General features: G+C 48.7%; 1 protein-coding gene across 1 annotated transcript; it reads right to left on the reverse strand.

The window, feature by feature from the left end:
- Window positions 1-231: 231 nt before the first annotated feature.
- LOC102268736 (NUT family member 2G) lies at window positions 232-10,595 on the reverse strand. Its single transcript, XM_014480916.2, has 7 exons — window positions 10,580-10,595; window positions 5,191-5,905; window positions 4,103-4,231; window positions 2,910-3,049; window positions 2,036-2,331; window positions 1,470-1,586; window positions 232-978 (listed from the first exon to the last, which is right to left on the reverse strand). The coding sequence occupies exons 1-7, from the start codon at window positions 10,593-10,595 to the stop codon at window positions 232-234; spliced, it is 2,160 nt and encodes a 719-aa protein (XP_014336402.2).
- Between the last annotated feature and the right edge of the window lie 2,643 nt (window positions 10,596-13,238).

A 13,238-nucleotide genomic window follows, 5' to 3' on the forward strand; every position in this document is an offset into this window, starting at 1 on the left:
GATGGTGACCCAAGAGCATTTCCCAACAAAACTACGTTTATTCACATTTTACATACATCTCTCCAAAGATCCTGCTGCCACCCACGCCCACCCAGATCCATCTCCCCCACCTCTCGAAGCTCCCTCAAGCCCAATCCCCTCCCTGCCCTGGAGTCCCTTCCTCCAACAGCAGCCAGGATCACCCACGAGCTGAGGAGCCCTAGGCTCCCCTTGGGGCTGGCCCGCTGTTCCCTACTGGCTGCAGAGCCGCTTCCTCTTCCTTCCTGTGACAAATGGGTCACACTTTCTCTTTCTCAGCTGTGAGGAGCGAACCAGTCCCAGAGCCAGGGCAGGGCTCTCAGAGACCCCGAGGCCAGCCCCCAGGCCAGGCAGCATCTCTACAGCAGCTGAGCCTCCGCACAGAGCCCGCTTCCTAGACCTGGCAGCAGCCAGAGGAGCTGGACTGAGGCCTATTCTCTGAGAGGAGGGGGCCTGGCCTGAGGCAGGGACAGGACTCTGGGACAGCCTCCAGGGCAGCAGACTGTGCTGCGAGGCCAAGAGGAAGGCCAGGCTGGGGAGCTCCTCCTCGTCCTCGCTGGACCCATCCCTGGGCCCTCGGGCCCCCAGAATTGGAAAGGCCGTTCTGAGAACTGAGGTATCCGTGGGTCCTGGCTGAGGGCCAGTGCACCTCTGACCCTGGGGAGGGGAGTGTTGTCCTGGCTGGAATGGAGGCAACTCCTGCTGTCCCGGAGAGGGAACAAGGTCTTTGGCCCTGGATAGGCCAGTGTTTGCTTGGCTGAACCTGTGAACAGCCTCGAAATCAACCTCTGGTGGGCAGGCTTCATGTCTGACCCCTAGCTGGGGGCCTTGATCATATCTCTGGGCATCTTTGCTGGTGTCAGACTCAGAAGGACTTGAGTCCATTTGAGGTACACTTTGACTGCTGGGTGTCTGCACTCCCTTGTCTTCCTTCAAGGCCAGGAGTCGTTTCTGCACCAGCTGGTAGGAGAGAAGAGGGCAGTGACTGCTCTGCACACCCACATGTGAGAGGAGGAGCCGTGGGCAGTGGGACATGGCCCTGGGTGGGGTGGAGAGGAGGGGTGACCTTGAGACTCAAATCCAAATATAGACACTGTGGTGTTCCTGCTGGCCTCCTGCACCTTGTTCCCAGCTTTGTGTCCTTTCCTCCCCCATCACCCGCCCCAGCTCCCTATCCTCTCCCTCCTATCACCCAGCACTGCACCTACCCCAGAGCAGGCTCTCTTCCAGGCCAGATGTCCCAGGCAGGGGAGGGATGGACAGAGCCATGGAAGCCTCCTGCTCTGGGGTTCTATGTCTCCCTTGCTCACCAGGGTCCCCCATGCCCTGGTTTACCTGGGAGACCCTTGTCTCCCCTGTTCTACCTGGGGTCCCTCCCTCCCCTGGCTCCCCTGGGTCACATGGGGTCCCCACCCACAGGCTCCATAAGTATCCCTCCCTCTCCTGCTCACCTCCTCAGGGGTGAGGCCTTCCTCCTGTTCCAGCTCCTCAGCTAGTGCCAAGGGATCCAGTTGTGGTTCTGGGGAAAGCAAGTCTGCCAGGAATCGAGGGTGAATGACTGCCTCTACCTAGAACAGAAGGAAAAGGCTGTGAGCATTCTTGGCCAGGAATGGCCTGGGAGCCAAGAAGACCTAGAGGAAAGTGAAAAGTAGAGACCCACTCCTGTTCTCTAGTGGGGGTGGGGTGGATGCTCAAGAGTGAGGGGTGGAGGATATATGTATACATATGGATGATTCACGTGTTGTACAGCAGAAGCTGACAGAACATTGTGAAGCAATTATACTCCAATAAAAAAGCACATACACACCTACTTACACAGACATATGAAGGCATACACACAGACACAGACATGAACACTCATACATGTGCATACACACACTCCACACACATATGGACACACACACAAAGCACATGAACAGAGCTTCAGTCCCTTTGGCCTGGGCAGAACCCAGATCTTGGGTGCTGAGAGTTCCATGCCTTGGAATCTTGTCGACCCCAGGCTCCATGCCCAGCCCACCTTGGTGACGAACTCTTCCTGGGAACACAGCTTGTCAATGTAGCTCAGGAGATCCGGGTCTGCATAGGTCCCGTCCTCTTCCTGCTTCAGCTCATCCTCATCCTTTCCACATTCTGCCTCTGACTTGCCCGTGGCCGAGTGGATGGGCCCCACCAGCACCTCCATGATGTTCACATACTCTCTCACAGCCTCAGGGGGAATCTCCTTGGGGGCCTTGGTCCCCGGGTGCCGCTGGGCTCTGTGTGGCTGCGAGCGGGTGGGATGGGCCCGGGGCCCGGCCTTCCGGGGAGCACTGGCTGAGGCAGAGCAGGAAAGAGGGAAGGAAGGTGAGGGGCTTCTGCGTCCACCTCCTGACCACTGAGCATGCGCTGGTGAGGGCAGTGTTTGGGGGTCAGTGACTTAGGTGTGGGCAGGGTTAGCACCACCTGAAGCCTCATGCACAGTGGGAGGGGGAGGGGGCCATCTAAGACAGTCCTGTGAGGAATGTGGAACCTTGATTCTTCAGGGTATCCCTAACAAGCCCACTTCGTGTGGGGTCTTTTGACAGGGAGGTGAAAGAGGAGTTATTAAACTGATGGAGATGATACCCTGTAGTGACAAAGGAAATGGCAACCCACTCCAGTGTTCTTGCCTGGAGAAGCCCAGGGACGGGGGAGCCTGGTGGGCTGCCGTCTATGGGGTCACACAGAGTCAGACACGACTGAAGCGACTCAGCAGCAGCAGCAGTGACAAAGGACAACTGAGACCCTGTCTCACTGGCTGTTCTGGTTGAAAGACCAATGACCCTCTTGAAGGAAAAGGATCCACATGGGGCCAGCGGTCATCCCTTGGCCCATGTTACCTTTGCTTGGAACTCCAGTGGGAACGTGGGTGCCTGGCTGAGGGCACACTGTCTGGGCTGAGGACCCCTGAGGATCCAGCTTCGGTGGGACTGGAGGAGGCAGGCCTTGCACCCCCTGCATCCACTGTAACTTCTGAATCTGCATCACTTCCTCTGCCTCAAATTCCATGAACCTGGGAGTGATGGAGGCATACGGCACACTGAGAAAAAGGCCTGGGCTTTGGAGCCAGGAACAAAGGCAACAGAGAATGAGGGCCTGGGAGAGAGTGTGTCTTGGGGTGGACAGGGCCGTGGGAGGTACTATTCCCAGCAGAGGGCTCTCCTGGAACTGACTCGATATCTGGGACTCTTCCTGCCCCACCAGCACTTGAAGGGCACTCAAGAGCATAGACCAAGGCTGCTGAATTGAACCAGGCCCTCAGGACACAGGCAGACCCACAGGGGACCCTCCTCATGCCCCCATTCCCATCCAGAACTATATGAAGGGCTGATGGCCAGAGGCTGAATCAGGCACATGTCCCCAAAGCGGTCCTTGCTGAATCCAGGACCCTGGACAGGGGCTGAGAGTCCTGGAACATAAGCCTGGAGACAGGGCCCAGGAAAGGTTGGAGGATTTGGCCGCTAAGCTTAGAGAAGAGGCTTTCCTTTCCTCTGAGAGATGTTTGTTTGTTTGGTTCTATTTTTAAACTAAAAAGATTGCCATGGAGAAAATACTGGAATGGCCAGAGACGTTTGGGCTGATGACATGCTGGCTTCCCCAGCCTCTTCAGGGAGATCAGGGTACCCACTCCAGCCACTTTTCATGAGAAGAGGGGGTCCCAAAGTCTATGTCAGTGGCTGCCAGCCACCCACCACTAAGGAAGCAGCAGGCTGGTGGGTGGAGAGCATGCCCCTGCACAGCCCCTATGGCTGGGGTTGGACCCCTCCTGGGCTCAAAGCTTTACCCAACCCCATCCTGAGACCTTCATGTCAAGCCAAAGGTAGGTCACCATCAAGGGAGATCAGAGGTGCTGCTGGAGGAAGTACTGAAGACCCACGCTCTCAAGATGAGGGAGGGGTTCTGGAGGGGAGTAGGGCATCTGGGCTGTGGGGGCCCTGTGCTGAGTGACAGCCCTCCTCTATCCTGCTTGATGAGCATGCCCACAGCCAGACCCTGACTTGGGGTCTAACCCTCACCCACTCCTCTTACCCACCACACAGCTCTAGGGCCCAGGATGCTGACTCACTTTCTGGCCATCTCATAGTAGATCATCCGGTCAAAGTTGCTTCTGTGCTGCCATTCCTGCACAGCCCGCCACAGTCCCTCCTCCAGTGTCATGGTGGGCTTCAGGCGAGCCAGGGACCGAAGCACTGGGCTGTAAGCCATCAGGGTCTGTTTCAGAGTCCAGCCCAGTCTCCACTCATCTGATTCCACCCAGCAACTTGGACCACATAACCCAAGATAGCATGACTGAGCATCAGGAAGGTGAGGGACAGGCCTGAGAGAGCAAGGACAAGCCTTCCCGCTACTGCCATCACCGCCTCACTCTCACTGAAGGATGACCATCCATTCCCAGGCTAAGGCTGGGACAGGGACCCTTGTGAGGGCTCCTTCCTTTGCAAGATTGCCTTTTGACTATAAAAATCCCTATCATCAGTGAGGCATGGCATGTGCCAGGCAGTCTGCTAACACTTCATAGATTAGCCTAAAGAGTTTTCTACACAGTTCTCTGAGTTAAATGCAATTGTCCCCCACCACCACCTTTTTTTTTTTACGAGGGAACTGAGGTTTAGGAGGGAAATGCCTGCCAGGCTCCCAGCTCTAGGAGAGAGCCCATGCCCTGTGAGCTCTACCACCACCCAGTTCTAAGAATTCTCCAGAACAAGGAGGTTCTTGTTCTTGAGGCATGCATAGAGCTCTATCCTGGACCTTGCACTCCCTCTCCTTTCTGAAGGGACATCCCCTGACCATGGACACTCAAGTCCTGTGTGAAAGGATATGGCACCACAAAGGAGTGCAGCATCCCATCTGTGGCTCCTCACCTCACACCAAAACCCTCCCTGGCTACAAGTCTTCATCAACATCACCATGAGCATCATGGAAAGTCAAGTTGGCTGTATTCACAAGGCAGTGAGATAACTGAGATAAGGTACTGAAAGGATGTCAGGAACTTGCATGGTGATGTGTAGGACCAAAATGTGCCTTCTCACAGCAGGGACATCACCCTCAGACTTTCTTCCTGGTATCCCTACAAACCTAATCTGAGCATCCACCCCCAGTTCCTTTTTATCTAAAAGCTCTGATAACCTCATGACCCCCTGGCTGTTCACTCACATGAGAAAGCAGGAAAGAGCTTCAGCATCAGGACTCTGGGGAAGGTGTCTCCGGGCCAGAGACTTGAAGCGCTGCCAACGTCGGAAGTTCTCATACACGCTCTTGGGGTTGCAGGAGTCATCCTGCGAGGCCTTGGACTGGTTGGTGGCCAGGCTGCCCTCCCTGGAAATGCCATGTGACTGTGGCCCCAAGTTCACTTGGGGAATGATGGGGGCCAGCTGGGCAGCTGGTAGTGGAGCTTGAGGTGGAAAGCCTGGGGTCCAGCTTCCCTTGCCAGACTGAGCTACTCCAACAGCTGGGGCAGTCACAATGGTCTCCATCGCAGGGGTTGTTAAGAATAGGGGGACAGGACATGCAGTACTCCTGCTGAGGGGCCCTGGAGTGCTCCAGTTGAGGGGAGCCTGAGTAAGGACAAAGGTCTGAGTCTGCGGGTGCTCCGCTGGCCTTCCTTCTGACCTGACTTGGACAATGATGTTGCAAGCCCCAGGGGCACTGGGGCCATGGCCAGCATTGGGCACCAAAGGTGTCCTTGGAAAAGCTGGCAGCAGCTGAGTGCCACCAGGAGGGAATGATGGGGTCATGGAAGGTGGCAGGTGTTGCTCCCAGGGTGGCCAGTGTTCTGGGCCAGGAATGGGTGGAGGAAAGGGCATTGTCCTGAAAGGAGGCAAGGAGGCACCAGGGGTCACGGCCACATCCGTTCCCAGCTCTGGAGATGCTGTTGAGACAAAGGAAAGATTTGAATGGAGGAGGAGAACGGGCAACAGATGAAAGGTTGTTGCTGAACCACGAAAAGATGCTGAGATTCTTGGCCTCCGGAGGAGAATAATTCAATCCAGGGCCAGAGATGAGGCTTGATTGCTCAGAGCTTTTGTGTAATAAAGTTTTTTAAAGTCTAAAGGCGATAGAGAAAGCTTCTGACATAGGCATCAGAAGGGGGCAGAAAGAGTACCCCCTTGCTAGTGTTAGCAGTGGAGTTATATGCTCACTAATGAATCAAAAGAATGTCTGGAGGTTGTAAAGACCTACTCCCATAATTTACATTTTAAGATAACAGAATTAGCCAGAAGGTTTAATCCAGAGACTGTCCTCAGGCAGGATACATTCAGTTCAGTTCAGTTCAGTCTCAGTCGTGTCCGACTCTTTGCAACCCCATGAATTGCAGCACTCCAGGCCTCCCTGTCCATCACCAACTCCCAGAGTTCACCCAAACTCATGTGCGTCGAGTCGATGATGCCATTCAGCCATCTCATCCTCTGTCGTCCCCTTCTCCTCCTGCCCCCAATCCCTCCCAGCATCAGAGTCTTTTCCAATGAGTCAACTCTGCATGAGGTGGCCAAAGTATTGGAGTTTCAGCTTTAGCATCAGTCCTTCCAATGAACACCCAGGACTGATCTTTAGAATGGACTGGTTGGATCTCCTTGCAATCCAAGGGACTCTCAAGAGTCTTCTCCAACACCACAGTTCAAAAGCATCAATTCTTCGGCGCTCAGCTTTCTTCACAGTCCAACTCTCACATCCATACATGACCACTGGGAAAACCATAGCCTTGACTAGACAGACCTTTGTTGGCAAGGTAATGTCTCTGCTTTTGAATATGCTATCTAGGGTGGTCATAACTTTCCTTCCAAGGAGTAAATGTCTTTTAATTTCATGGCTGCAATCACCATCTGCAGTGATTTTGGAGCCCTTCAAAATAAAGTCTGACACTATTTCCACTGTTTCCCCATCTATTTGCCATGAAGGGATGGGACCAGATGCCATGATCTTAGTTTTCTGAATGTTGAGCTTTAAGTCAACTTTTTCACTCTCCTCTTTCACTTTCATCAAGAGGTTCTTTAGTTCCTCTTCACTTTCTGCCGTAAGGGTAGTGTCATCTGCATATCTGAGGTTATTGATATTTTTCCCAGCAGTCTTGATTCCAGCTGTGCTTCATCCAGCCCAGCGTTTCTCATGATGTACTCTGCATATAAGCAGGGTGACAATATACAGCCTTGATGTACTCCTTTTCCTATTTGGAACCAGTCTGTTGTTCAATGTCCAATTCTAATTGTTGCTTCCTGACCTGCATATAGGTTTCTCAAGAGGCAGGTCAGGTGGTGTGGTATTCCCATCTCTTGAAGAATTTTCCACAGTTTGTTGTGATCCACACAGTCAAAGGCTTTGGCATAGTAAATAAAGGAGAAATATATGTTTTTCTGTGACTATTTGATTTAGGTCATGCCTGAATGGTCTAGTGGTTTTCCCCACTTTCTTCAATTTAAGTCTGAATTTGCCAATAAGGAGTTCATGATCTGAGCCACAGTCAGCTCCCAGTCTTGTTTTTGCTGACTGTATAGAGCTTCTCCATCTTTGGCTGCAAAGAATATAATCAATCTGATTTCAGTGATGACCATCTGGTGATGTCCATGTGTAGAGTCTTCTCTTGTGTTGTTGGAAGAGGGTGTTTTCTATGACCACTGCATTCTCTTGGCAAAACTCTATTAGCCTTTGCCCTGCTTCATTCTGTATTCCAAGGCCAAATTTGCCTGTTACCCCAGGTGTTTCTTGACTTCCTACTTTTGCATTCCAGTCCCCTATAATGAAAAGGACATCTTTTTTGGGTGTTAGTTCTAAAAGGTCTTGTAGGTCTTCATACAACCATTCAACTTCAGCTTCTTCAGCGTTACTGGTTGGGGCATAGACTTGGATTACTGTGATATTGAATGGTTTGCCTTGGAAATGAGCAGAGATCATTCTGTCGTTTTTGAGATTGCATCCAAGTACTGCATTTTGGACTCTTTTGTTGACCATGATAGCTACTCCATTTCTTCTAAGGGATTCCTGCCCACAGTAGTAGATATAATGGTCATCTGAGTTATATTCACCCATTCCAGTCCATTTTAGTTCGCTGATGCCTAGAATGTCAATGTTTACTCTTGCCATCTCCTGTTTGACTACTTCCAATTTGCCTTGAATCATGGACCTAACATTCCAGGTTCCTATGCAACATTGCTCTTTACAGCATCAGATCTTGCTTCTATCACCCACCAGTCACTTCCACAGCTGGGTATTGTTTTTGCTTTGGCTCCATCCCTTCATTCTTTCTGGAGTTATTTCTCCACTGATCTCCAGTAGTATATTGGGCACCTACCAACCTGGGGAGTTCCTCTTTCAGTATCCTATCATTTTGCCTTTTCATACTGTTCATGGGATTCTTAAGGCAAGAATATTGAAGTGGTTTGCCATTTCCTTCTCCAGTGGACCACATTCTGTCAGGATACATTATTGTTATATAATTCTTGTAAAGACCTCACCAGATCTACTCCCATAATTTACATGTTAAGATAACAGGATTAGCCAGAAGGTTTAATCGAGAGATTGTCCTCGGGCAGGATACATTATTGTTATATAATCCTAAGGAATGTAGAGGGGGAAAAATTTTTGTCCTTTCTTCCTCCTTGAGAATTTCAGACCCCTCTCTCCTTGGAGACCCCTAGACTTCTTATCAACCTGCCTAGGAAATGACTCTCTCACTGGGACTGAGGCTCTCTGGAGAGAATCAGAGTGTAAATCTCCACACATGAGGACATCTGGACAGTGTGTGCAGCATGGACATGTCTTCTAATGATTTTCACGATCTGACCTCTGGATGAGAATTATTCCACTGGTGACCTCACTCCTAGCCTCCAAGGTCCCTGAGCCCTGTCTGCCGAGAAGAAATCTCTTCAGCAAGTGCTGACTCGGAGAGCCTCCCTCAGGCACTCCCTGGGACCCAAATCTCACAGGCTGTCTCCCAGACCCGGAACTGGGTGAACATCTGCTCTGTGAGAAACGCCCCTCAGCAGGTCCACTAGCAGGTGAGGACCTTCTCCACGGTAAGTTCTAGGCACCCAAAGACCCTTTGTGGACAGGCAGTGTTTAAAACATTAAGGGCCTACCTCCACCTCAGTCTTTCTTTTCCTGGTGCTCAGTATAAATCCTCTCACTCTTTTCAAGCCTCACAAAACAAAAATAATGGAAACTATCACTCAAATGGAATTCTGACAAAAACCCATAACACACTGGCTCAGCATGCACATCAGAATCACCACAGCAGACAGTTAATATGAGCCAGGTTATACCACCCCCTTCCCAGTGCCCAGAGCCATGTCATCACTCTAGGAATTCTCTTTGTAGGAACTGTGGGGAGTCTGAGAAGTGGGCATCTGTCCCTTAAATTCTGTCATTTCACAGCCAGTGAATGGCTGTAGAGGATTAGACAAGGACCAGGGAATGGTCATGTTACATTGGTTGTGGGAGTATAGACTGCCTGGGGTACTTCCCCTTTGAGTTCCCAATAACAGAGAGTGAAGACAAACTGAGAAACAGGCATGATCCAGGTGCCATTGTGATAAAGTTGTCTGGAACACATCCCTGTTCAGGAGAACAGGTTACATGCCACGTGCACCTAATTAATCAGAACAGATGTCATAGGACTTTTACTCAGAACAGAGAAGATTGTCTGCCTGCTTCTGGGCTACACTCCTTACCCCCCTTTAAAGAGGAAATCAGCTTTCACTGACATTCCACCAGAACTAACCACCCTCCACATCTGTTCCCTGTCCACAAAGGAGTGACGTGAAAAATGAAGAAACTCTTCGTCTCAAGATATGCCGAAGGTCCACCATGAGATATTGGACAAGATGAAGTCGGTCTAAAGAGCTGCTTTTCCACAAAAGGAAGAACAGTTTAAGACATCTTGGGAAACTGAGGCCTGTCTTGGTTGAAGTTACATGGACACCCATCCCTGTCAAAGCCAAGGCAACTGTTACCTGAACTGAGAGGTCAGCTGTGAGCTGGAAGGAGTGGAGACGGTCTGGACTGCAGCAGTTAGAGTAACTTCCTGCCTAGCTCTCAGAGGAAATTTCACTTCAGGTGTGACCACACACAGTCCCATTGAATAGTTTTCTAATAAGACTATCTCTCCCCATGGCCCAATTAGATACAGTATGCCCCAGTCCAAACCCCTCAGAAAGACATGGGGTGGGACAAGCTTCGGGTACCTAAGAAGCACAATACGGGGCTAGGGCCTCCTCATGACCCTTCCTGTGTCACCACCAGGAGATCACTCACACTTCCTACACACACGTTTCAAAGCGGCTTATCTTCATTCTAGAAATTATCAAGCCTGCCTGCTGCCATCCTTTCTCCATAACCAGGGCAATTTCCCTTGATCCACTTCCAATGAACCCTCCTCCCCAGTGCAGCCTCAGGTTTCTTCAGGCTTTTCAGTCTCCCCAGATGTCCTTATGGGTCCAGTGCTCTCTCCTTCCTCAACTTCAGTTCAACCGTGTGCCCACAGTGAAATGTCACATGTGGACTCAAAGGTCTGAGAAATGGCAGGGAACATGACCCCAGCCTACAGGCTTACCTCCTTCTGAAGCCATTCGCATAGGCTTGGACATGGACCACTGCTGCCTGGTAGCCTCAATGAGAAAAGTCAAGACCAAGACCCAGAGAGTGACCTGCTCCAGCAGATGCTCAGCATCCAAGTAAAGGAGGGAAATGTTTGAATTCAAACAGTAGAATGTGGAACTGAAACATTCTGCAGCGGGGGAGGGGCAGAAGGCAGGTGGACCTGGGTGGGGTGAGCAGACATTCCATGAACAGCTCTGGCAGGAAGGCGAGAACCAGAAGTTCGTTCCACATTACATAGCGGTGACACAATTGGTGTTTGCCTCTTTAGGCAACTTATCAATTGTTTCTCAGTTTCACAGCACCAAAGTTGGACTTGATCTTCCACCTATTTCACTTCTTTTTCCATCAACCTAGTTTTGTGTCCCTCAACTCACTCTGCTTCCTAACTGGATCTTGACTTACTTCAACAGAGACTAGACTTTCAGAACAAGTTCAGAAGAACTTTTAGTCTTATAAACCCTTGGGTATTAATGGCTACATGGAACTGAGGGTTTGAAATTAGGATTGTCTCAGCAGATGCAGGGTGTTTGGTTGCTGTATGTACATCACTCCTAAGGAAGCAGTCCTTGTGCCCCAACCAACATTCAGCAGGACTTTTCCTTACTAACAATCCCTTTTGCTGGAAAATGCCCATCTATCAAAAATCCATCATGCAACCCACACGTCTAAGACCAGAATTCACTGTGTTTCTCATAGCATTACATTGTTGTTAAATATTTAGTTTTTTATCTTTTAAATGATTTTAGTATAATACTTTAAACAAGTAATATCTTCTAATGGTTCAAAATCAAATTGTGAGAAATGGAATATGCAGTGACATAGTTCCACCTCTTTCCTCACTTCAATCTTCTTTCCCAGAGAAAACCAGAGTTATCTGTTTCATTAAAATCTTTCCAGAGATGTGTTTTGCAACTAAAAATAAATGTAATTGATATTCATTTTTAAAAATGTCTCCAGTTTTTTTTTTTTCTGGTTGAAAATTCATATATGTTCCAATATATCCAAGTATATTTTCAATGATTGTTTTTGTATTTTGTATTACAGCTCCTCTGTTTCCGGACTTAATTCCTAGAACAAGAATTTCTACAGTCTTTTAAATTTCAAATTACCTGAAAAGGTAGGATGGCCAGATCAAGCAAATAAAAATAACAAATGCCTAAATGAATTTGATTTTTTGAATTTTGCATAAACAATGGATTAGTTTTTAGTCTAGCTGTGCCCTATGCAATATTTTTGATATAGCTTTATGCAAATTAATTTCCTCATTATCTGATACTTGCATTTAACTGAAAACCTGTATTTTATCTGGCAGTACTACCAAAAAAGTATAACATAGTAAGCTATTATTCATCATTCTTATGAGAAAGAGGGGCTTCCCTTGTGACTCAGACAGTAAAGAATATGCCTGCAATGCAGGAGACTCAGTTTTGATCCCTGGGTTGGGACGATCCCCTGGAGAAGGAAATGGCAATCCACTCCAGTATTCTTGCCTAGAGAATTCCTGGACAGAGGAGCCTGGAGGACACAGTCCATGGGGCTGCAAAGAGTCGGACACGACTGAGTGACTACAGTTTACACTATGAGAAAGAGAACTGGGAGTAAAGAGACTGACGTGTGCATCTTGGGTCCAACACAAAACACAATTGCAAACACACAAAATCTGCAGACTCTGGATGAAATGGATTTCGAAGAGCCATCACATGGCATTGAAAGTTTAGGCTTAGTAGGACTAAGGACAGAAATAAGGAATGAGAAGGTAAAAAAATCTTCTCTTTCCTTGTGTTTAAAGGACTAAATATCCCAGAGCACTGGTTTTTCTAGATGTTAAAAATCTATTACCCATGAAATGGACGTGTACCTTGAGAAAAATGCCAAAAGTTTATCTAGCAATGTCCAATCCCCATTCACACAAATCCACTTCCATCTAAATCCTAGCCTGCAAATACTGCTTATAAGCTTATGAATTTCCTGTCTGCATTACATACCCTTTCTCTTTAGAACCTAAGCTCATCATTGCATATGGACCCACCTGCATGAAATAAAGGGAGCATCTCTTTTTTTTTTTAATAATTTGCCTGATTCTCATTTTCATATTGAGAATCAATGTCAGTTTATCACTATCAAAATGATATGAAAGAATATTTGCCTTTTGTGTTGTGAGAAGAAAGGAATTTAGGTATCTTGTCAAGGGATATGAAGGGTGAAAATTTCAGAGGACTACAACCAGATCTCTTGGGAGACAAGAGTCACTCCCTGCTATAGCAGGAATTGTGGGGTGTTGGGAAAAGAAAGATTTAGAAGGACAGTTCCATACGGTGAAAAAGACTTCTGTTGGTGCTTATGAAGTTCCTTGTACCTTGCAAGGAAAAACGGACTCAAAAGAAGGTGAGAAGATGAGGTGAGAGTATTTAAAGTAATATCATGGTGAACTTTATATCAATAAACTCCTGTTGGGGACTGAAAAAATAACTTGGAAATATGGCTCAGCTCTTGGACTCCTATCATGAAGGAAAACTTAAATGATATTCAACCAATGCTAGACTTGATGCTAGAGGGATGGTGAGGCAGAATACAAGAAAGGAAAGCTTTCTTGTTGCTTCCTCCCCTTGTTC

The sequence above is a fragment of the Bos mutus genome, chromosome 8 (assembly GCF_027580195.1).
Source record: "Bos mutus isolate GX-2022 chromosome 8, NWIPB_WYAK_1.1, whole genome shotgun sequence".
Lineage (NCBI taxonomy): Eukaryota > Metazoa > Chordata > Mammalia > Artiodactyla > Bovidae > Bos > Bos mutus.